The sequence below is a fragment of the Perca flavescens genome, chromosome 2 (assembly GCF_004354835.1).
Source record: "Perca flavescens isolate YP-PL-M2 chromosome 2, PFLA_1.0, whole genome shotgun sequence".
NCBI classification, from domain to species: Eukaryota; Metazoa; Chordata; class Actinopteri; order Perciformes; family Percidae; genus Perca; species Perca flavescens.
The window spans coordinates 24,067,689-24,092,578 of NC_041332.1; the positions used below are offsets into that span (position 1 = coordinate 24,067,689).

Here is a 24,890-nt window from a genome sequence, read left to right on the forward strand (position 1 = left end):
TGTGTGTGTGTGTGTGTGTGTGTGTGTGTGTGTGTGTGTGTGTGTGGAAACATGATGTCATTGCTAATTGCTTAAGGCTCCTGGGCTTTTAAGTTAAGTTTTATATTCTGTCCCTCTTCTCCCTTTCTGCTCTTTTTTTCACATCAATACTCTTTCCATGGTTATTTACTCTCCATCCCTCTGTAGCATTTCTATACAGGAGTTGCTGAGTATGGAAAAAGTGACTTGGACATTTATGGGCCCAGTTTTTGGCCAAGCACTGCAGACTGTTCTAGTATGCTTGTGTGTGCGTGTTTGTTTAGCTTTGGTGTTATAAAAGCGCCTCAGTTTCAAGATGGCCCCTCTTATGCTGAGGTAGTTTCTACCACAGAGGCAAAATAAAGTATACATATATGCATTTACCCATACTGTACACAGTGCACATGGACAGAAATATCAATTCGGTAATGTAAGCTGTCACCTTGTGAATCTGTGAGCATGTCACACACCCAAAAATACCCCACGATATCTCAGCTAGCCCCACAGTGCTCTGCAGATTGGATGTAATTATGTTGGCCAGATTATAAATGTGTTTGTGTGGTGTTGGGACTTCCTTGCTCTGGAACATCAACCTGTTAGTCTGTGTGTGGTCGAGGTCATGCATAACAGCTGATGGGAAAGGATGGTGAAAGTGTGCATGTGCGTACATGCTTGTTTGACTGTGTGTGTTTCTGCTTGGGTGTGTGTGAGCAATCAGATAAGCATGGAGATCCGTTATCACCACCCTGCTTCCCCTGTGAAACAATACCACTGGTCCGCCCTTGACCAAACTAGTGAGTTTGTGTGTGTAGGCGTGTGCATATTTGGGTGTAGAGTCTGACCAGATTGGACAGATGAATGATGAATTAAGGACAGCAGAGAGTAGACTCATCCCAGGCTGTCAAGTTGGCAAGATAGCCAGACTGCTGTTTGTATGTATTTATGTGTGGTGTATGTGTGTGTTGCCAATCTTTTTCTCTATCTCACTCTCATTACTTTCAGCCCCCCTATCAATGCCTCTCAATAGGATTATTGTGCCCACTGTGTGTGTGTGTGTGTGTGTGTGTGTGTGTGTGTGTGTTGTTGTTGCAGGGAGCAGACAGCCATGAGGTGTGTTTGAACAGAGAAGGAGCACAGAGGCCCTGTTCATCCTGTAGGGTGTAAAACTGAATGATAGGGCCCCCCTTCTCTCTTTCCATCTGTCGCTCTGTCTATCTGTCTGTCTCACTCTTTCTCTCCTTTTTTTGACAGTTTGCACCCACATGCTCACAGTTTATTGCCTTCCTTTTGCTCAGTTTTACATTGTTTTCTTTCTTTGTGCGTGTGCGTGTGTGTGTGTTGCCGTGTAATGTGTCAGCTCCTGGCAGCCCTCACTGATCGGCTGTCTTCTCACTGTCAAGTCTGCCTTGTGATTGGATCTTCAGTATGCATGTTATTCTGCCTACAAATTACCTGTGTAAGCAGGCGAGGACAGACAAGTTTTCCACTTTTTTAAGGGAGCTACACACGCGCCCACATACACACACTTTCACACTCTTTTGTTTACATGTTTCTGTTTCTGATGTTGTCCTTCCCACATCGCTGCACTTTTCACAGTATACCCCCATCACTTCCAGTTCAGCTATATAAGGGTTTTCTGCCTCTCTCTCTCTCTCTCTCTCTCTCTCTCTCTGACCGTCCTCTCTTACTCTCTCTGACTTTCAAACACATCACCACACTAGGCCAGAGCCCCAGGAGCCTCTGTAAATTGAGTTCAAGATTTTCTGCTGCGCTGTCTCAAACCAAGGATTGCATCCATATTTGCTGCATTCAACAGGAATACTTAAGTTCATAGACAGATGTTCAACTCTTAGCAGGCAACTCTAATGCATAAGGAATATGCAGGAACAAGAAGTTACAATAGCAGGGTATGCCAAGTGAAACATTTGCAGCAATTAGAAAGCATGTCATATGTTATTCAAAACATCTCACATGCAATTACTGTAATGCTGTCAAGGTTTACAGTGATGCGATACGATGTAATGTTTTTTTTGCATATTCCACTGATGAATAACACTAAGTCAGTACCAAAACATATTAGACTGGGTTTGCATAACGTTGCATTTTGCGACCATTTTTTTTGAGACCGTGCGACCTGCAAATTTGATGACTTTTTTTATTTCATGTTGAAAAGGAGAAGAGGGCGAGTCTGCCAGAGTTGGCCAATGTGTGTGAGAGGGGGAGGGTCCGTTGGTGATTACGCAACTGCGTGTGTAACGTCATCTACACTCTCGTGTGTCTCGCCTTGGTAGTGTCACACCAGAGCCCGTCTACGGAGAGCCTGTTCACTCCCTATTAAGCCCCATTGTACCTAATTTGGTTGCAGTGTGTGTGTGTGTGTGTGTGTGTGTGTCGGCGTGGTCTTTAAAACATTAGCAAACCAAAAGTCTTTATAGCACGTGTATTGACAGGGAGAGCCTAACCTGTCAGCTGTGTTGTCGATGCCTCGAGAGAAATAAGGAAGTGACTCAGAGCTTGCCGTAAAGCAGTATCTCCGGCAGTATATGTGTATGACGTCATTGACATTTTAAAAGTCTTTTTAGAACAAAAAAGCGACTTAAAAAAAATCTAACACCCAGCCCTGTGTATTTTAGCTGATAAAGAGTTAGCCTTAGCCTAACGTTAGCCATCCTCTCTTCATCCCACTTTGCTTACGGTCTTATAGACTATTATGGTATTAACCCGGCTTGCGTGCACTTCGGTCCGGTCGGCGGAGCTGTGTTGATAGACCTCGGCAGTGTTGTATCACAAAAGGACGAGATTTTATTTCAGCACCACAACTGTGGGATATCACTTAAATCCCCGTGCTTTCACTGATTTATTCACTAATTCACTAATGTCAGCTCCAACATTTGTCAGATGCTGCAGTACCGCTCCCCGGGTGAGAGAGGTAGAGACGGCAGAGAGCGGAGACCGCTTCTTTGAAATAAAAAAAACAAAATCCATATTTAGGCTGCTAAATATATAACCGTTTACCTCGTGAAAACAAATAGTGTTTGTGTGAGTGTGCTGAGCTCCTCTCTCTCTGGCTCCCTCATCACTCTATCTTTTCCACACAGGGTGTTAGATACTTATGGTGTTTTTCCATTACATGGTACCTGCTCGACTTGACTCGACTTGGCTCGACTCAACTCGGCCGCGGTGCCTCATCCTCCATTTTCCATTGCAGATTTAGTACCGCCTCATGCGTGAGGCGAGCGTGGCTGGTCGTCATAGCGACGCCGCAGGAAACTTCCGTGACCTAACGCAACACACACACAGAACATCAAAGGTGTGTTGTTGTTGCCACAGCCAGAAGACTACATTTTGTTTCAAAAGAGGCTGGAGGCTGCAAAAAAAAACAAAACACCGCCGGCTAAACTATTTAAAAACGGTGGGTTTGTTCAGGACACCGCCGTCTGTCGCTAGCAATGATGACGCAGTGATTAGTGATGATTCTCTCCGACCAGTCAGTAGTCTGCAGGTTTTCACGTCACCTTTTGGTATCACCTCAGCTCGCTTGGAACCTGGACAAAGGTGGTACTAAAAAAAGTACCTGTTGGCAGGTACCAGGGGAAAAAAGGCGAGTAGAGTAGAGTCGAGTCGAGTCGAGCAGGTACCGTGTAATGGAAAAACGTCATTAGTTAGATACTCCTCTTTCTATGGAAGGAAAAATCACCTTAGATAGGATCATTGTTTCAGTGTAAACAAAAAAAGAGACCGAGAGGAGGGAGGGAGAGCCTGTATGAGGCAGAGGCAATAATTGACAGTAATAATACTTTCATGAATGTGCATTTGTTAAGCACCATTCAATTAAAATGTGACTGTGAACTAACTTAAAACAGCATGTTGTAGTTTCTATATAAATTCCAAAAGTATTTATCAGTGAAACCGTTACAATACGGGGAAATGTGAAATATTGCGTTGCAGGTCACTTTAAGGCATGCGCCCCTACATTTTCTGCCTGTGCCCCTACATTTTTTTTTAGTTAGGGGCTACAGTGCTCCCAGTAAAAAAGGTCAGTCTGGAGCCGTGGTTTAGATGACTATTTACTTAGATTGATTCAATTAGATCTATTAACTAGAAGTCTGAAGACATCTTGCGATATTAAAACGTGGCGATATTTCTCATCAAGGTAAAACGTCTTGTGATATCAGTACACAAGTGCAGAATTACATCGGTATTACCGAGGACCGGTTCACGTTAAATCAATTGGTGCCAAAAGTCGTTACCTGAGAGCGCATAAGTGCAAGCTTCTTTGTCCTCTTAGCATGTTTCACAGAGAGCGGAGCTGCGGCGCAGACGGAGCGAGACTACGTGGCCTCTGCAGCTTGTTGAAGTCTCAGTGAGTCATGGCAATGCCGGTAAAGCGGTCGCAAGTGTGGTTACAGTTTTGAAAACTTCACGCAGACAGCGGCTGCAATATAATATAATGGTGAGATCGCGGCGCAGTTAACGTTTCACTTCCGAGACAGACAGGCACCACAGCGTTCTCTGTGCCCTGGTGACAGACTGACAGGCGGATGTTGTAGGGCAAGTCAACTTTATTTCTATAGCACGTTTCAGCAACAAGGCAATTTAAAGTGCTTTACATTAAACATTAAGTAAGGGATAATGTAGAGCGAGGCGGTTGTTATAGCGAATACAACCCCGACAGGGTGATCAGGCTGAATCAGCCTGAAGGGGTTGTATTCGCTATAACAACCGCTTCGCTCTACATTATCCCGCTTATTACATGGCTACTTACCAAATAAATCAATAATTTGACTAATAACTTGACAAAATATTGATTTAAATGGGAGTTTATTGATTTAAATACGATTGTATTGCTTCCACTAGAGAAAATAGTCCGTTCCGTCTCTACGGTTGGAATCCTTTGTCCATAGCAACGTAAAAACTCTGTAATGCAATCCTTCGTCTATTAGCTACTCAACACCACCTTACGGGCTGTGGTAGTAGCCGTATATTTTATGGGGTGCTGCCGTGGTGCACAAATGACCCAGCTGCTGTTTTAATCACTGCAGGAATTGACACATTAGCTGACGCGTTGTAGTGAGCTAGCGGCTGCTCTAATTTACATTAAACTGAACATTTCTGTTGACGGTGAAGTGAGACACGGTGAATGGCTTCTTTGGGAATATTTATGTGGACGTTTATGGCAACGGTGTGTTATCCTTAGCAGCGGTCTGTTATCAAGAAATAACAGACCGCATTCTACATTAGAATTCAACCAAGCCATGTAATAAAGAGCAGTTAAAAACGGTGAAAATAAAACCGGCTAAAATATAATGAGATACAAATGCAAGAATAAAAGTTAAGGGTGCAGTGTAAGAAATACATTTTTATTTTGTGTGTTATGTAAAATGTTATAAATAAATAAATAACAAAATGTTCTAAGTAAAAAAGGATAAATAGGTTTTGAATTGTTTTTTACAACTGAAATATTTTTTTGGTTTTTACAGAGGGAAAGTACCGGGAAAAAGGTGCAGGTTGGGTTACCGGCACCGGTAAAAATGTGAATGGTACCCAACCCTACCCGCCACTTTTACTGCTACAGATTTCCCACGTTGGTCAGAAAGCTCAGGGGAGACACTTTGTTTCTCTCACTATGACTCTAGAGTCGGTACTCGCTCCGAAGCTAACCGCTGTCACTCTCTCACTTTCTCCCTCGCTCTGCCAACCACTCCCCCCACACACACACACATGCTGGCTCGACACACACCAGCACACAAGTATAAACTTCAGGCCACTTAACGTAGGCTACGGCGAAAGATCTGCGTGGAGCCTCCGCAGAACCATAAATCAGCCTGAGTGTCTCATCACAACCCTACTATTAACCTGATTCCTGATTGACAGAAAAATAATTTGCAACAACTTTGATAATCGATTAATTGTCTTAGTACAACTTTTAAGCAATTTTTAAGAAAACCTCTCTGTTTTCTATCATTGTATACTGAATATCTGAAATCGTTGGGCTTAAACTGTTGGTAAGTAAGTCATTTGGTTTTAATTTTGGTGGCCGATTACCCCCAATATTTTGACATTGTGAACATTTAAGGATAAAGTGATTAATCGGCAGATCAATTCAATGAAAGTAATTAGTTGCAGCACTATATGTTCAAGCGCTGAGTTAACATTTCCTGGCATGGTAAAACTGACCAGGGTTCCCCCCAACAGATGTGCTAAACCCCCCCAGATCTTGACGCATCTCGTCTTGTGATCAATTAAGAGGCCTTTGTATCGTTTTGGGCAATCGTCCAAACCAATCCTGTAAACGCACTGCCTAAAGACGCACTTTTTTGAAACCTGGTCCCACACCCCTCGACCTCTAGCCTTCGACCTCTTACCCCGCAACAACGTCTCATAACAACACCACCTATATAAAGCATCCGTCCTAATCATGGCTGTATTAAAGGGATATGCCACTGTTTGTTGAAATAGGGCTTATCACGGTCTCCCCTAGCTGTAGATAGGTGGGCCAACGCATTTTTTGTGCATGCATCGTTTTAGTCTGGTGCAACACCGGCAGCGCCGCTGCTAGTTAGCTTAGCGTAGTGAATGGAATCCTATGTTGCCGGTTAGCATGTTGTGAGTAAAAGTGAGCCAACAAAAGACAAAAAAACAACCTAATTACTTGCACTGAGACAAAAAATGCGTTGGCCCAACCATCTACAGCCAGGGGAGACCGCGTTAAGCCCTATTTCAACAAACGGTGGCGTATTCCAATAAGAGTACGGGTCCTAATGCCCACAACCACACGGCACTGTAGCATCGAAGGTAGCATATAGCTAGCTAGCTTGTGTTTGGTTTCTTCTTCTACTGTCCGTTTATATATAGCGTGCAAGCATGCTCCACCTCTTCTCTGTTTTTGGTGAATTTCTGTAGCAGAAACAGCGCCACCTATAGGCCTGGCATATGAAGTAGCGTGTTGTGTCATTTACAAAAATGGATCTGTTTGGACGCTAATTTTCTTGGAACGATGCCAGGGAAGACGAGGGGGGGGGATCTCGCTTTGGTACGTGTGGACGTGGCCGAAGTCCGTAGATCACGACCTAAGCATTAGACACAGCCGTGACGTAGATGGCATTTGCTGTGTGAAATAGTCTTTTATTCTGGTGGGGTAGCCATCCTCTATAAAACACTGCAGCAAGCCTTGCTCACTATTCGTAGCTTACACAGACTAACAACTTCCCCACTCTCCCTTCTGTTGTAACAATTAACCTTCGTAGGTCAGAGTCTGTTATTTGTATGGAAGTCATTCCTGTCTGATGAATGCACAGGATGACTGGTGATAGGAATGTTGAATCATGATCCCAGTCATTGCGGTGATTTGGGTTCATGACCAGATACGTGCCTTGCGTTTACATCATATCCTGTGGTGGGAGTAATAATAAGCTCAAATCTGTGGTGAGGACGTGATGCAGTGATTCATACAACTGCAGCAACATCAAAATGTTATTTAGTAACATCAGTTTTGTAGACAATAATTGGAATTGATTCAACAGTGTTACTTTGATAATCCACACAGTGCTGGAATTTGCCTCTTGGCTTTGCACTCCCTTGGCAACACAAGTGGAGAGGCCGTCTTGGCCCTGTGTGCATTTGCCCCAAACATTTTGGCGGTACAGGGCTGGTACCGCAGCCGTGGTCAGCTAGCTGTATCATCCCTGTCCAAACCAATGCCCTGTCAGAGAAGAATGCTCCGCTAATGTTGGGAAACCACAACGATAACTTCCACTGGTTGAAAGGGAGAGAGACGGCGAGAGAAAGAGACGGCCATTGTATGAGAGGAAGAGACGACAAGAGCGAGGGAGGGGATGATTTCAAGTATTGGAGAGGGAGCGATCATTGCAGTGGTGTCTGTGGTTCCTTTGGCAGAGACGGGACATTCCTTTTCTGATGAGTTACACTCTCTTTCTGATGTGTTTTCTTTTCCTCAGATCTCTTATGCTCCCCTTTCCCCCCCCTCCCCTCTCATTTTCTTCTGTCTTTTCTTCTAACTGTCTTCCTCTCTTTGACGTCGTCATTCGGTTAATAAATCAAAACTTCCAGCCAATCAGATCAGACTAGGCTGTGATATCAATGCAATCTTGTGACATTATTATGGAACAGCTTGCCACAGGCTTTCTAATGACTTGTGAGATAACAAGGCCATGTTGAACTCAAAGACACACACACACACACACACACACACACACACACACACACACACACACACACACACACACACACACACACGCACACACACGCACACACACAATCTGAGTTAGAGCTGTGTCGTTTGTGTCTAGACGTCCATGTCCTCTCGGATGTCCTGTCACATCTCAGCTATATATAGGATCCACAGTCTCTTCACTGCTCCTGCCCTCGCCTTGAATTCGACAGGCCTTTAGTTTGTGTGCCTGTCTGTGTGTTTTTACTGAGAAAGGGAGAAGTTTTTTTTTTTTATAAATATTGCTGGCCTTCGTCACTACTGAAAAAAAGAGTGCTTTAAGACTTGCAATCAAGTAGAGTGAGGCATAAGCTTAACAAAGAATCACTACGACTCATGTTAAGAGGACTATCTTTGCTGATAAAAGAAATGATAAGTGCTTGCAGTCTAATTTAAAAAAACAAACCTATCTAAAAATATGGATAACAAGTGAAGAGATGTTTAGGTATTCAGTGCCATTCAAATTCAACAGGGTAGTGCACTCGAAACCAGGGCTCCAGACTGACTTTTTTTTAAACTGGGAACATTGTTACCCCAAACTAAAACAATTTTTTAGGGGCACAGGCAGAAAACACGCAGTGTTTCCTTTCCTTTTCTTTAGCAGTGGGGGCAGCCCTATTTCTGATCCCGTAGGGGGCAGAAATGTTGCCGTGGGGGGCCGCCACAGTCAAATCAACATAGAGGAAACACTGGTACACGCCTTAAATCGACCTGCAATGCAACTATTGTAACTGTTTTACTGATAAGTACTTTTGGAATGAATACAGAAACTACTTTTTTAAGTTAGTTCACAGTCACATTTTAATTGAATGGTGCTTAACAAATGCACATTCAGAAAAGTATTATTACTGTCAATATACTGTATGATTGGTTGCCTCTGCCTCATACAGGCTCTCCCTCCCTCCTCTCGGTCTCTTTTTTGTTTACACTGAAACAACGATCCTATCTAAGGTGATTTTTCCTTCCATGCAAAGGGGAGTATCTAACAAAGTATCTATCTGAAGATTTGAGTGATGAGGGAGCCAGAGAGAGAGGAGCTCACGACACTCACACAAACACTATTTGTTTTCACGAGGTAAATATCTTTGGCAGCCCATATGGATTTTTTTTCTTCATAGAAGCAGTCGTCGCTCTCTGCTGTCACATTTCTACCTTTTTCGCCCAAGTGAGGGAGTGGCATCGCAGCGTGTAGCAAATTTTGTAGCTGACATTAGCATTGGTGTAAAAATCCAAATAAATCAATTAAGTGACATGTTGCAGTTGTGGTGTTAAAATAAAATCCCGTCCTTTTTTGTTTGAGACCGAGACAACACGTATTAAAAATGCGGTTGATTTTGTGACGAGCCAAATACTACAGCACTGCCGAGGTCTATCAACGCAGCTCCGCTGACCGGAACTGCACACAAGCGGGGTTGAGACTGTAAACAAAGTGGGATGAAGAGAGGATGCCTAACGTTAGGCTAAGGTTAACTCCTTATCAGCTATTACTTGGCAGCATTTTCCTCGCCAATGTATGGTCTTTAGCAAACAAAAAGTATGATATTCTTCTATAACCTTTTATTTTATGATTATTCTTGAATATCATTGAGTTTTTCTGATAATGTAATATTGAGCTAAATATGAGCTACATTTTTTTTTTCCTTAAGAAGTAGTTGGGGTTGCTCCACTCTGATTCAAATCAGTCAAGTAGCCCCCCAGTCTAATATCATTTTGTCACTATAACAGAAATTAGTGTTCGATACAATACCTTGAAAAAACTTGTATTTCCAAACAGCCCTCCTGCTGGCAACGTTAGTCATGGAAGCTCTGCACTTGCTAGCTAACACCATAACAAAATCCGCAATTATTATATTCACCCGCAGCGAATGAGATGAGAGACTAAAAGACAGCACTGTGTGTGTGTGTGTGTGTGTGTGTGTGTGTGTGTGTGTGTGTGTGTGTGTGTGTGTGTGTGTGTCAGTGACAGACCCAGGCACCCGAGTCAGAACAGTGGCCATTCGTAGCGTTACCGGTAGGGCTGGGCGATATGGAGAAAATATCTAATATCACGATATTTTTGACCGAATACCTCGATATCGATACAGCAACGATATTGTAGTGTTGACTATTGGTGCTTGCACAACATATTTACACACTGAGATTATTGATAAATAATCATTAGTAATGGGGATATAATGACTTGGTGGGTAAAGGCAATAATAGAACAGTTACAACAATCTGGTAAGTTCAGAAAATGACATCACTTGACTGTAATGCAGCCTTTAAAACCAGGAAAAGACAACACTTATGCCACATTACTATTTTACAATATCAAAAATCTAAGATGACATCTAGTCTCATATCACGATACCGATATAATACCGATGTATTGCCCAGCTCTAGTTACCGGTGTCCCCCCCACCCCCTTTGCTTTTAGCCGTCTTTACAGCATATCGTTACAGCCCTAGTTGTAATGTATTGAAGAGAGTTTCAAATATTCAGAAAATTGTTTATTGAAACATTAATATTTAAAAAAAAAAATGAAAATAGAGAAGCCTGATGGTTTCTTTTTGCTCCTTCAGTGTCCTCAGAATGCTAGTTTAACTTGGCTAACAGCACTGTCAGCAGCAAGAGATGCTCCACAGCGCGCTGGGGTTTTATAACTGAGCTAATGAAAAATTACATTTTCACACTTGTGTAGGCTGTTGTAGGAGTTTAGTGTGTGGTGGCCGCTCTGCAAGGTTCACTAAACTGTACTGTAACTGAATGGAGGCTGGGAATAATAAATTTCTCATAATTGTAGATGAGGTGTAATGAAGATAAAAACTATTCATATATATATGTGTGTGTGTGTGTGTGTGTGTGTGTGTGTGTGTGTGTGTACATATAGACATGCTCTGCTCTACTTGTTGTTCTCTGACTCTACTCCTGGCACAGCTTGTTGCCTTCAATTTCGCATCCAGGAAAGAGCTGTGGTCTCATTACGGCAAAGTCGCACTGGATGCAAGTCTGGCTCATGCGTGTCCCGCAGAGGGAGCAGGCTTTAAGGGCTGAAATGGGACTTCCCTTCTTTCAGTGTGTTTTGCTTGGTGTCAAGAGTGTTCGTGGTGTACTCTTTCTCCCCTCCCTCCCCCTCACCCACAGGAAAGAGCGGCTGGGTTAAGCAGGGAGGAAGAGGGGTATCTGGGATTGGGGGAGGGGTTACAGCACTGTTGCTCCAAAGTTTCCCAAATCCAGGAAATCGTCTCTTGGCTTGTTTCTGAAATGTTTTCTGCGTCACAGGATTTCTGTGTGTGTGTGTGTGTGTGTGTGTGTGTGTGTGTGTGTGTGTGTGTGTGTGTGTGTGTGTGATGAGACTTCTGAGTCTATCACAAAACCCTTTAACCTCTGTCCCCCAGTAGTATTTTGGCTTTATTAGCTGGAGTTCATTCATTAGGTGCGTGCCATGACTGCTCTGCCTTTTACTCTGTAACACCTCCTGTGTCACAAGCAAGGAAGTGTTGCAGGTAAATAAGTAACTTTTGCAGGTGACACATTTTTGATTTATATATGCAGTAAATATGTATAGGCCTCTCACTCTCACCTTGTTTGTATTTCATTGTTGCTGCCCTTAGTTTGGTCACGGTCAGTGAATGGAACGTGTACGCACATGCTCACAAATGGTCATCACTCGGTGTGTGTGTGTGTGTGTGTGTGTGTGTGTGTGTGTGTGTGTGTGTGTGTGTGTGTGTGTGTGTGTGTGTGTGTGTGTGTGTGTGTGTGTGTGTGTGTGTGTGTGTGTGTGTGTGTGTGTTTTGTCTGCTCCTTTTGTTGACCAATTAATGTTTTTTACTATCAGTTGCCCTAACCCACCCACCCACCCAAAAAAAGAGCCATGCCTGAGATTCTTTGGCACAGCCTGAACATTCCTCACTGCTTTCCTTTCTTTTGTGGTCATTTTGTCTCTTTCTCCCGCCCATGGAAACCACGCCAGTAGAAAATGATACCTTTAGCTGTATGTATACAGTACATCGTGACAATCACACATTCACACACACACACAACCAGGGAGACTCTTCAAGTCTCTGAGTGTACTTTAACTTCACAAGTGGAATTATAGTGGAGCTATTTCTGTCTGTCCTTCACACTCACTGCTGCTGCAAGGACGATGCATGGCCATGGGAGCACGCTCAAACCACAGAGCTTTCTGCGAGGTGTGTGTGTGTGTGTGTGTGTGTGTGTGTGTGTGTGTGTGTGTGTGTGTGTGTGTGTGTGTGTGTGTGTGTGTGTGTGTGTGTGTGTGTGTGTGTGTGTGTGTGTGTAGGCTGCAGTCTAAGTCAGAGTGTTACTTACTACTTGGCTCTGTTATTTCCCGTTATTGACAATAAAAGGACACAAACAGTTTGTGAACACACACAAACTGGGCCTCCTTGCTGTTCTACGCTTCCGTTGTTATTGTGGAAACATTCTGTAGATGGCGGTTGTTTTCTTCCCTGCTTCTTCCTTGTTTTCGTGGACACACACACACACACACACACACACTGTCCGTTAGCTTTGTGTAGGGCTGATTGATGTTGTATTGATATTTTTACTATAGCCTCTTTGTTACATCAGTATTTTTTGTTTAATAATAATGAGTAATAAATACAGGTAGGCTATACAGAACCAGTTGAACTTAAAAGCTAACAAAAATAGACATAGACAACTAAAAACTACTCTGAAGTTTCCTTTCTTAATATATATTTTTTAACTTTATTCCACAGTTTGGAAGCATATTTGAAAATGCTGCTTTGCCACTGTGGCTCTGATCATCTAACAAACCTGCACTTGGGGATCTCAGTGAACAAATAGGGACATTAAACATCAGGGAGTCTGAAATTCAGGCTGGTCCTAAGCCATTTAGAGCTTTAAATACAATAAAAAGGGCTTAAAAATCTATTGTGATTAATACAGGGAGCTAAATATGTTCCACTTTTAGCTTGGTCTAGTAGCAAAATCTTGAAAAGTTTTAGCTTCTCAAAAGTGCATTAGTATGTATTATGTAATTGGCTGTATACCTGGTGTTTATAATGTGGAGAGCTATCCAGCAATGGAAATGTATGTCTTTGGTGAGCAGTGTTGCTAACTTTTCAACCTTGTAGTGAAAATATGTTGCAGCTAGGATCTGGCCCACTGTGCAACCAATGAAAAAAGCAAACCATGAAAGATCTGGGAAGATTGCCTGCTATTTTCAAGCTGGCTTACACGTCCACGTCCTGATCCAACAGTTAGAAAAACACCCAGTTGCGTTTTCTATTCTGCATGCCTTGCCTTGTTGACACGAATCCATCCATTTGGTTTTCGATAGCCTGGCCTCTAACTGCGACAGTTTTGCTTTCTTGTCAGTCTTTTTGGTAACAGATGGGCTTTCTTGCGTACAGAGTGGAGACCTGAACAAGAAGGGAAGCTTGGCTGTAAATCAGGGTTGTAGAGAGAAACCAGCGGTTTTATGAGAGTTTACAGACCTTCTTCACTTTTAATGAGAAAAGACAGCAATTCTCTTCTAGACAAAGGACGGGGGGTGCGGCGAGTAAGCGGTAGAAGATAAATGTAGTGGAGGCTAGAAGAGGAAGAGGGAGGGGAGAGGAAATGGACAAGAAAATGGGATAAAGGACAGAGGTAAAAAACCAAGTGGGATTAGCAGATGAAATGGAATGGCGAGAAACCTTGAGAGGGAAGGGCAGGAAGGAGGGATGAGAGGCCTATCAAACTGCAGGCCTCCACTTGGCATATGAATTTAAAAGCAATCTGTCTCTGCCTTGCTCAGTCCAGAAGAGTCTGGTAAACGTTGGCAGCTACACACAGCACACGTAAAAAAGAAAGCGAGAAGGGGAGGGTTCGCAGCTGCTCCCTTCATTCTAGGTTGAGACAGACCCCTCCCCCAAAAAAAAACATACCTAACACTATACACACTAACAACACACACATGCAACAGCACATACTCTGTGGGTTGGCCAGTGGGTCAGGAGTCAAAGGTCACTGTAATGCTGTAACACATCTGAGATCTTATTACCCTTCCTCCCGATGTGATTTTTTATTTATTTTTTGTCCATCTTTGCGTGTGTGTTGCTCTAAGTATGTGTCTTTAACATAGTGCGTCTGCCAGTGCGTCTCTCTGTCTGTGTCTCAGTTTTTTTCTGTGCATTTAACTGTTTACACGCAAGTCCATGTGGAAGATTCACCCTCCATATCTACTATTTGTGTGTTTGTGAACGAGTGTTTGTCTCTGCGTTTTGTCGGGGCCAATGCTGCCCTGCCCACAGAGGGGCCCTGTAATTATGCCTAGACTCCCTCGTCCGCATCAGAGGACTGCAGGGAGCACGTCATTTCTGTCATTCCATCCGTGCATATTTGCTGCTGAACTTCAGCTCCACCCACGTGTAAAAACTATATTCCAAATTCAAACAACATTTTCAATTTACATCTCTGTTTCTAGGAGAATAAAAATGTAAGACCTCTTCAGAGCATTGTTAGTGTTTGCACAGTGACGCATTTTTGTTGCAATGAAGCAATCACTATGAGGTTAAAGTGGTAACTTTAGAGGGGAACTCCACTGATTAGACACATCAAAGTGTGTTTACAGATTTCGAGAAGTACTATTGCATATGTTAAAAAAAAAAAAAAAAAAGGAAGTTGTATAAAGACTTTGGTGACTCCAAAGGGGGGCTTGCCGAAGTCTGATGAATTGCCTCCGTTGGGCTTGAAAACTAAGTTTAAAATGACAAAAATCTTGAGTGGGAGGGAGTTAGAAATATGTGAGGTCACCAGACTTCTGTAGCCCGCTCCACATCTCTGCTTGAGGTTAGTGGCTCAAGGCTACATTAGCTGTTACTAGCATAACACACTTACCGAACTGTCGGCTACTCACTTAGAATAAAATGCCAACAGGTGCTCTGCAGTTTTACAGATAAATATATAACTCAAGCAAAATTGTGTAACAATTAGCACCGCTACAGTTTCAAAGTGCAGTTCACTTCTACAACGCTATCTTAAATATGGAAAGCTGTACACGTGCATTTGTTATGAATACATTACTTATGATCAAAAACAAGCAAGTCTACAACTTTGCCACACAGCCAAACGTCAAGCAAGTGCACCAACACAAGACATAGCAAGCCAGCTAATATGACTTACTAGTCCAACAGCGAGATGTCTCTTCTTGCTGCCTTTTTATTTCAGGAAACACTCGCCATTGAGTAAAAGCCCGTCCAAGTTTTACTCCTGCTCTGTCACTTTCTCTCCTTTTCTCTTCATGGCTTCCTCCGTGTCTCCTTCGGTCTCTTCACGTCTGCCATGGTGTCCGTAGAGGACACTGTACCCGGTTCCGTTACCCGCTAGCCCTGCTACGGTTCTGGCATGACACTGACGCCGCTCCCAGCCAGTTTTCTTCCTATTACAAGTCAGTGTAGCATCAAAATGATTTTTACTTTAGCAAGTAAAACACCTGCTCAGATAAATTGCTGTCAACCAATCACCTTATGTTAATGTTAACCCCCCTCCCCCACCAAAACCCTCTTTATTAGCTTTATCTGTATGTTGGATGTATGGGATCAGTAGGGGTTTATGTATATAAAGCGATTCCATACACTGTTTACTTAATATAACTGTGAACATCCTTAAACACCCTTATTACTTGCAATGACTCTTGTACTTAGAGTAGGGTAGTAGACCTTGATTACACATGCAACATCCAACCTGTATTACTAAGTCAGCATCAACATGTCATGGGAATTGATTCATACATTTTAAGTGTAGACAACCCTTCATACAAATACTGTGTCACACACACAAACACGCACACGTTTCCAGGAATGCAGACTTGTTGCAGCAGGATTCAAGGAATTGAGCAAGCATACCTTCTAATTTTATTCCCAGCTATTTTCTGAATCACTTTCTATATCATCCTTCCTTGCCCCTGTCCTTGGCAGCTTTTTGTTTACATTATACATGAACGGCCACCGAAGTGCAGCAACCCGTTGATGCCGCTGTCGCTGCTACGTCACCCTGATTGGTTGAAGGACTATCCAATTGCGCTCAGAGGCATTTGAGGGGTTTCCGTTGGTGACGCCCCTTTGGAAACGAGCTGTGAATTAATCTTTCCCAGACCCACTCTCAGTTACAACCGAGAAGGGTCTGGTGTCAGCCAGGCTACTAGGGCTGCGAGATATTGGAAAAATCTGACATTGCATTTTTGCAAGTTGGGAAGAAAAATAGTATGCATGTTTCTTTTGTTCCTTTTTAAATCTCATCTCTAAATGTCCACATCTCGACTGCATGACACATGGCCTAATGTTGACATTTTCCCACAGGCTTGTAAATGTTTTCTTAGAGTTTCTGCTCCGATAATATTGACTTTCAGCGGCTTGCATTACTAGTGTTCAACAATGGCTTATACTGTATGCTCAGTTTAGTTATGAGATGATGCGACAGGTTGAATAACTGCATTCCACTTTGTGATCAATAATGCAAAATGCCAAAAATATAGCTAGGCTTTTAAATAGCAACATTATTGCTGCTTTTTTAATAAAGGTGACACGCTATAAATCACTCACCTTCAGACAATCAAAAAGAGGGAAGACAAGAGACAAAAATAGCACTGGTTTAGTCTTTATGCTGGGAGTTGCAGATTTTTTACTGAGAAATGACACACTGATCAGTTTCAGTTTCTGGGCCAATAACACTGACTGCTATTGCCATTTGAGGATTTGCCTGATCATCATGCACTTAAATGTCTAGGCCTATATGTTTTTGCAATCATCAGCACATTTTTGCCTTTACCTCTGTAGCTGTGGTGCAGGGGATTGTGTGCTTTTTAATTGATTAGATCTGTAAATGAGGTTGATTAATTACTAGAAATGTAGAATTATCTCTTTGCAATGGCGTGCTCTTGTCAGCTGTTAGTTGAACTAAAAAAATCCATGGGATAACATTTCTTTCAGCTGTTACAGTTTTATTCCCCAAAATCATTCCAGGTGTTTTTCCAGCCCCTCAGCCAGGAATAAGTGGAATTTTATGGTCCATTCTAACTATGCTTATTGTCTTTCTCTCCACTACTCATAGCATGTGTGTTGGTGAGAACTGTCCACAAGCCACGACTGCTGTGTGTGTGTGTGTGTGTGTGTGTGTGTGTGTGTGTGTGTGTGTGTGTGTGTGTGTGTGTGTGTGTGTGTGTGTGTGTGTGTGTGTGTGTGTGTGTGTGTGTGTGTGCGCGTTGTCGGAAATCAGTGTACGGGGAGTTTACAAGTCTCCTGTGGCATTTAGTTTATGATGGTTCCAGTCAGAAAAGGGTTGGCAAGACTGCACTAAAGAAAGAAATATGAGCTCTATATGAAATGAGCCTTATTTTCTCACACACACACACATCCTTGTGTATTAATGTTTGATTAAGGTTATGAATAATTGATGTGTCTTTATTATTTGTCCCTCTGGTGTCCTGCATTCCTCTTTCTCTCTCTGTTCAGCCCTCCCTCTTTCTCTCTCTCATTAATCCTGTTTTATGTTTGTCTCTCCCTCAGGACACCACTGCTTCAGTGACGCCCTCGTGATTGGATGAAGAGAGAACCGCTGACTACCAGTATGGACGCGTTACATCCTGGAGTTTCCTACAGCCCTTAGTTCTCTGGTAAGTAGCTTCTTTGAAGTCGTTATGTTTTTAACATAAAAATCCACTCTTGTAAACCCTCCAAGCTTTCAGGAATTGTTGTTCTCTCTGTCATAACTGAAAATATAGTTGCTTTCATTATTTACAAGCATTGCTATTGGTGTTGTCAATAGATATGGAATGGTATTCAGGCATGGCAACGGTTTGGTATTTAAATCATTTTAGAGCAAAAAAAAAAAAAAGCTAACAAGCCATTATAAATCCTCTTACTTTGAAGCAACTAAAGCAGAGCATATATAAGGTCTACCACTTAAGCTGAATTGGAGCCTTAAGGGCATTCTACAGTAGCCGCATCCCAGCTGGCGTGCGCAAATGTGACGTCATGGAATCGCTGTAACTATTTATACCCGCGCTTGTGGTCTCGACACTAGTGGCAATCTTCTCCTGAACAGCGCTAATGAGGAAAGGCTACCGACTTTGCTCTTTCTACGGACTAGAAGAAGAAGAAAAAGATAAACTATGGCCAGAACTGGCAGCAGCATTGACATCAATCCTTGATTTGATGACCTACTTTGTCGGATCACGCCTTTCATTTAACATAAAAGAACTCCTCTTAACCCAGTAAGTTTACAAGAGAGACTTGCAGTCACTCTGAGAGTCCTGGCATCTGGTTGCCCAGGAGGCGATATTTTTTCCCCCACTATGGCCACGCCAAGACCCGCCCTTTAATAGCATTCACACACTACTATTGGCCAGGCGTCCATGCTTACATGTACAGGTCCTATCCCCTGACCAATCCCCGAACCCTAACCTTAACCACTCGAGGTGAAATGCCTAACCCCAACCAATCGAGCTGCTTCGTAGGGCGGGTCTTGGCGTGGCCATAGTGGGATTCGTAATTTTGCGCCTAAGAGCTTGTTCATGCTTCCTGTTTCAGCTTTGTTGCGTGCTGCTAAAAAAAAAGAAGAAGAGTGGTGCGCGACCTCTGCTCGCGCGCTATCACGATGGCGCGCGCCAGCTTGGCTGCGACTACTGTAAAACGGCCATTATTGTTTTTTGGATGAACTTAAAACTTTCTAAACACATAAAATAATCCAGTAGGAACACCTATCTGTGTGCTGTGACCCCCCTCCCACCTGTTAGGTACCACCTTAGCTTCACCTTTTAAAGGTGCTGTAGGTAGGATTGAGAAGATCCAGGACTTAGCCAAAAAATTTTTACATCAACAACTTCTCAGTCCCTCCCCCCTTTCTGCTCAAGCCCAAAACGGTCTCCTAAGCCCCTCCCCCCACAAGGGAGAATGAATGCGTGTGCATGAGCAGTGATTGACACGCAGTTAGACACCCCCGCTGGCCCTGATTGGTGCATCTGAACAGGGAGCTGTGGATTTTTGCAAATTGCACTAAAGGCTGTAGGTGGTGCCAGAGGAGCTGGATTTTTTTTAAATTACATGCTTCATGTAGTTCTACTGGAACATAGGGTCAGGGTCAGCAAATATGACAGAAAGTTGGTTTTATAAGTTTTACCTACTACATCTTTAAATGTATACAAAATACAAAAATACTCAATTTACCTTAGATTTTATTGACAGAAAAAAAACACTGTCCTCTGTACATTCAGTGGCTAATCACGTAGAGCTGAAGTGCATAACACAAGGAACAATTCTTCACCAAACAAACAGTCCCCATGAATTCATTACTTCTCTGTATATGATTGTTGAATGCCTTTTTATAATTTGTATGATTTCTATGGTGTTTGGAGTCCCTTCTCTACCTCACAGTGTTATGTTGTCTCCATAGAAACCCGCTGTAGTTGGGTTCTACATGGATGAATGTGGTCTCCGAGGGCAACCCAAGAAGTGCTCAGGATTCTTTGCATTCTTCTTCTGATCATTCTTTTGCTTTTTATCCCCTCTGTGGTGTTCAGATCTGCAGCTGAGCCAACTGAACCCTAAACCGTGACCAGCCCCGGTCTATGACTGAACTCATGTCAGGTAACACACACACACACACACACACACACACACACACACACACACACACACACACACATATGCTCCATACTCACACCTCTTCACGCTGAGTGGTTCACTATCTCTCAGGAATATAAAAGCTAAGTCTGGCAGTAGTCTGTATTTTTTCATCATCAACAAATCACATAAAAAAGGCCAAAACCAACCATGCTTCCGTCCTTCTCTCAATACGTTCCCTACCCTGTCTGTGGTTCTCCTAAAATAGCTGGGCACTGTAGTTTTTAGCAGTCATTACTAAACCAGTACAGTAGTAAATAGTGTATTTGTTGACTATTTTCAGCTGTATTTACAGAACCAGGAGGAAAACACCACTGTATGCTGCATCAGGCTTTGGCTATACAGGCAATACTTGTTAGTAGTTGTTAGTTGTTTTAAGTCTTTTTATTGGGATTTGTTGACAATAAGAAATCAACAGAATATCACCAGACCTTGTAAGGAGTTTTGAATTCATTCAGTAGACTTGAGTTGACCTCTTTCTGATTAAAGCTCTGGTTATGATTAATTACTTTTCTATAATCGTGCATACCAAACTAAAAGAAACAAAGCCCCAGGTTGTATCATTGTTTATCTACTATTGTAGCATTTTTTCCAATTAAGTTTAAATATTAGTAGCAAACCTTGTATATTTTCCATGCTTGGATATATTTCTTTCCTTAGGCTTTTTGCACCTTTTAATGATTGTAAACTTGCATATTTGTTCTGTAATTTGTCCTCATGCAGTTAGCCAATCATGAATATTTGCACACTCTTATACAGTTTATAATAATTCTATTTATAAAAATCTGTTAATAGTCCATTTGACGCCATAGCAGTTATTCTACGGTTGTGATTGGTTTAAAGAAATACAAACAAGCCAGAGCTCTTTTTCCCCTATCCCAGAATAGATAAGCGGTGTAGACCAGACCGTACTCTAGCGCTGACACAGCGCTGTGGAGATCTGGCAATGCGAGCCTAAACGTCACATAATATTGTATTAATATTTTAAAGTGAATATGATCTGTTCTCTTTTACACTGTTTGCTTTTTCTGCAAGAATGTTATTTGTTTATTGGAAACATATCCTAAAACACAGCACCTGTCTTTTGCATTACTATGTAAGAATAACTGCAAAATGCAAATAGCAGTAGTAAGTAAGCAATGAGACACCCTTTCTGAAAGCTAATCCATTATATTGTGTTTATGTTAACGCACGTTTGGATTTAAACGTATTCACTTCTTCCTCTTTCAGGTGATCTGTCTTGTGCCACGATGATGTCAGTAGATGTGACCAATCGTAATGGCCCCGCTGCCACGCCTCCCACCTCACTCAGCCTTCGCTCCTCACACAACCAGCTGCTGAGCAGCGATGTCATCAAGCAGGGCTCCGCCACGCCGCCCAAGTGTCGCAAAAAGTATGCACTTACCAGTATCCAGGCCGCCATGGGCCTCGGAGAAGCAGCGCCATCATCCTCATCATCACCATTATCCCCTTCACATTCTTCAACACCCAACAATCCCAAACTAGCCAAGAACGGAATGAACCAGCTTCGTAAAGCCGGTCAAGATCACAACAAAAACACAACCAGCCCTGACTTGACGGACCTGGAGTCTGAAAATACAGCAGATGACCTTAATGTCAACACAGTTGAAGAGGATGACAGTCACACTCTCACCAATAATGACCGAGAGGATGATGTAATTGAGGTAGACGTTGAACTGCACTCGGACACTAACACTGACGCACAGCCAGAGCCGATAACTGAATTAGACATAGACTGTAACATTAACACGACTGTGGAGCTCAATGTGAACGGCAACACAACAGTTTTGGGCTTTGACTTGAACATTGAGGCAGAGGAGAGTGATGACATCAGCATTCTGTCTGAGAAGGAAATGATGTCAAAGATACAGATTGAGGAAGATGGAGATGAGGTGGTAGTAGAGGAGCAGGAAGACGAGGAGAATAAGCCTTTACTGATCATAAAAAGTGAGTCTCCTTTGACGAACCACAAAGTTTCTTCAGGCCTGGAGCTCATCTCTGACCTCCATTCCAACTTCAAGCTCCTCAAATCAGGCAAGGAATCCCCGGTGCCTCCTCCTCCTTCCCCACCTAAGCAGGCCAGCCCAGAGGACACACCCCTGCTCTCAGTGGCCTCCTGCTCCTCCTCCTCTTCCTCCTCCTCTCCAGAGACGAAGAAGGACAGAAGGACTGGGGCGAAGACAGACTGTGCTTTGAACCGCATCCAAAATCTGAACCCCAGTGACGAAGAGTTGAGTTGGACCACACTGTCCCAGGAGAGCAACTCTCCAGAAGAGACAGGTACACACATTAATACACACAAACAACACATCCTGCAAAAAGTAAACTTCACAGACACTGACATTTATATTGATGTTTGGAATAGTTTGTGTGTGTGTGTTTCCATTTATGGTGACTGTGTGTGTGTTTGTGTTTGTGTTTGTGTGTGTGTGTGTGTGTGTGTGTGTGTGTGTGTGTGTGTGTGTGTGTGTGTGTGTGTGTGTGTTTGTGTTTGTGTTTGTGTTTGTGTTTGTGTGTGTGTGTGTGTGTGTGTGTGTGTGTGTGTGTGTGTATTCCGAACTCAGACATTGCTGGAACGGACTAACAATTACTCCAGCCTCCAGTAAAGGGAAGTGCCCTTGTAACCTCAGGGGGGATTAGCAGGCTAGATCAGCTGAGTCCTGTTTCCTGTGCATATGTGTGTGTAAGAGGGGCTTGCAGGATAGTCATGACTTAACATTTGTATAGATGTAAAATAGGGCTGCAACGAATGATTATTTTCATTATTATTATTATCACATCAAATAAAGAAAAGCAGCAAATCTTCACAAATGAGAAGGTGGAATTATAGAACATTTGGCAATTTTGCTTAAAAACAGTTAATTGATTGTCAAAATAGCTGCTTTTGATCATCTGTCCGTTAGGCATCTGTTCAATCTTTTCTGAGAACACAAATATGCTTTAACTTAATTAAAATATTTTAATTAATCTATAATTAATTTATAAATTAGTTATAGTGCCATTACCTTGCATTGAGAATGAATATACTTATATATATATATATATATTTTTTTTTTCTTTCTACTGTTTGATGTTATAGTACATACAGTAAGGCAGAACTTTTGTGCATTTTGTGACTAAAGTTAAGTTAATTCCTCCGAGTCATCATCTCCTGCCTACCTCTGCAGAAGGTCTGTTTAAGTCATTGTATTTCTTGGTTGGTGGTTCGTTCCAGTTGAACTGGGAAGTTGGAATTTCCAAGTTCCTAGTCAGAAATACCAACTGGAACGCCCCCTGAAGTCTGATTTCTCTTCTCGGAAAGTTGGGGGAACCTCACCAACCCCGACATCACAATCGAACATGTCTCTCTGTGGACCTGTTGCTATGGTGTTTGCATGCTCAAAATACCACAAGGTGGGTTGTTATCAACTTTATTTAGCTAACAATGAATAACATGGCTAGAAACCCCCTGCGGTCAATTCTGGTGTGACGTCATTTCCACTTCTGACTTCCAACTTCCGAACTAAATGGAACGCAGCATTAAACCCATCCATCTCCTCTGGAGCCCCCGACCTCTGAGCTGTAGCCAAGCTGTAAACCATCCTCTCAATCTGTGAGAGTTGCAGTGCTCTGTGCTGTTGATCCTCCTCGCTGCTTTTTTCTCCCAGAATGCTTCTCTTCTAGCTCTCTGATGACTCACTGTCCCTTTTTGAATCTAAAGCTCTGAGCATCCTCTGCATTACATTTCTCAGCAAATATGATTCTGAGCAGCTTGTCCAGGATTTACTTTCCATGTGTTCTTTTGTCCTTATTTCCTCTTGCTCGTCTTTGTCTAAAATGTCATTCCAAAGTCATAATTTTCTCATGGGATAGAGACGTGAATGAGACTAGTTTAGACGTATTGCCCTAATCATGATTCTGGCATCATTCATGTTGAATTTATCAATATCGATAACATATAGTCACCCCTACTGCTGTGCCATCCTGTCTGCCTCTCTCGCTCTCTCATATTGACAAAGCCGTATTGTTTTCCCAGGTGTGTGTCAGATTCCTCTGTGGATGTTGTGGATTTAGAGGGCCAATACGATACTGCTTTCACACAGAGAAGGCAAAAACACACACACACACACACACACACACACACACACACACACACGCTGAGTCGAGGAAGGTCATTTAAAGAGGTCTTTTGCATTCTCACACAACATGCATTGTAACACTTGCAAGGAAACATGAGTTGAATGTTTATATGTGTATGGCAAGCCCTTTGAGTGCAGTACAGCAACATGTGATATTCAGTGTTACTTCTCTCTCTTTCTCTCTGTCTGTCACCCACTTACTCAACAATCTTCCCACCCTAAGTATATCAGGGTCCTCCTCATAGCGTTTTTTTTCTCCGTTCATCAGCCCCACTCTGTCTCCCTTCCACTCTGCGCCTCCTCCTTGCACCTCCACTGGATGTGATACTGAATGAAAGATGATTTGGGGGTTGCCAGGACAACCAAGAGAGGGTAAAGGCAAGGTGGAAAAATGGGGGGAAAGTGATAAACAGACATTTGATAATACGTGCCTGTGCATATGTTTGTCATAGGGCAGGAAAGGGAGGGCAGGCTTATTTGTTGATGTTGTTGATGCTCCAGATAGAGGAAGGAAAGACAACAACAGCAAACAGAGCTCAGCTGCAGGGGATACACAACCTTCATCTTTAGCACTGAATCTCTCTCTTTTCTCCTTCTCTGCCTCCCTTTCTACATCATGTTCTCCCTGCCTTTCTGCCTCCCCTCTCTTGCAGTGTCCCTCTCTCTCTCTCTCGCTCTCTTTCTATCGCTGTCTGGGGTTCTTCGTTTGGTTACAGCACTGGGCTTTGCTGTATGAGAGGCAGATAGCTAGCTATGATGCTGGGGAAAGACTACATGCTGGCCATTGTGATTGTCAATTACGAGGGTAGGTGCATCGGTTGGAAGTCGGCTGGAAACAGTGTGGGGGTTAGAGTTTTTTGTGTGTGTGTGTGTGTG

The 24,890-nt window shown here is 42.8% G+C and overlaps 1 protein-coding gene across 7 annotated transcripts in view; it reads left to right on the forward strand.

Annotated features, from left to right (window-relative positions):
* apbb2b (amyloid beta (A4) precursor protein-binding, family B, member 2b) overlaps positions 1-24,890 on the forward strand; it is a 50,439-nt gene that overhangs the window by 2,290 nt on the left and 23,259 nt on the right. For all 7 annotated transcript variants that reach the window (XM_028595657.1, XM_028595710.1, XM_028595695.1 and 4 more), the window contains exons 2-4: positions 17,761-17,867; positions 19,773-19,839; positions 21,106-22,176. In XM_028595657.1, the coding sequence (XP_028451458.1) occupies positions 19,821-19,839; positions 21,106-22,176 (1,090 nt within the window). In that variant the 5' untranslated portion in view covers positions 17,761-17,867; positions 19,773-19,820. The remainder of the gene's footprint in view (positions 1-17,760; positions 17,868-19,772; positions 19,840-21,105; positions 22,177-24,890) is intronic.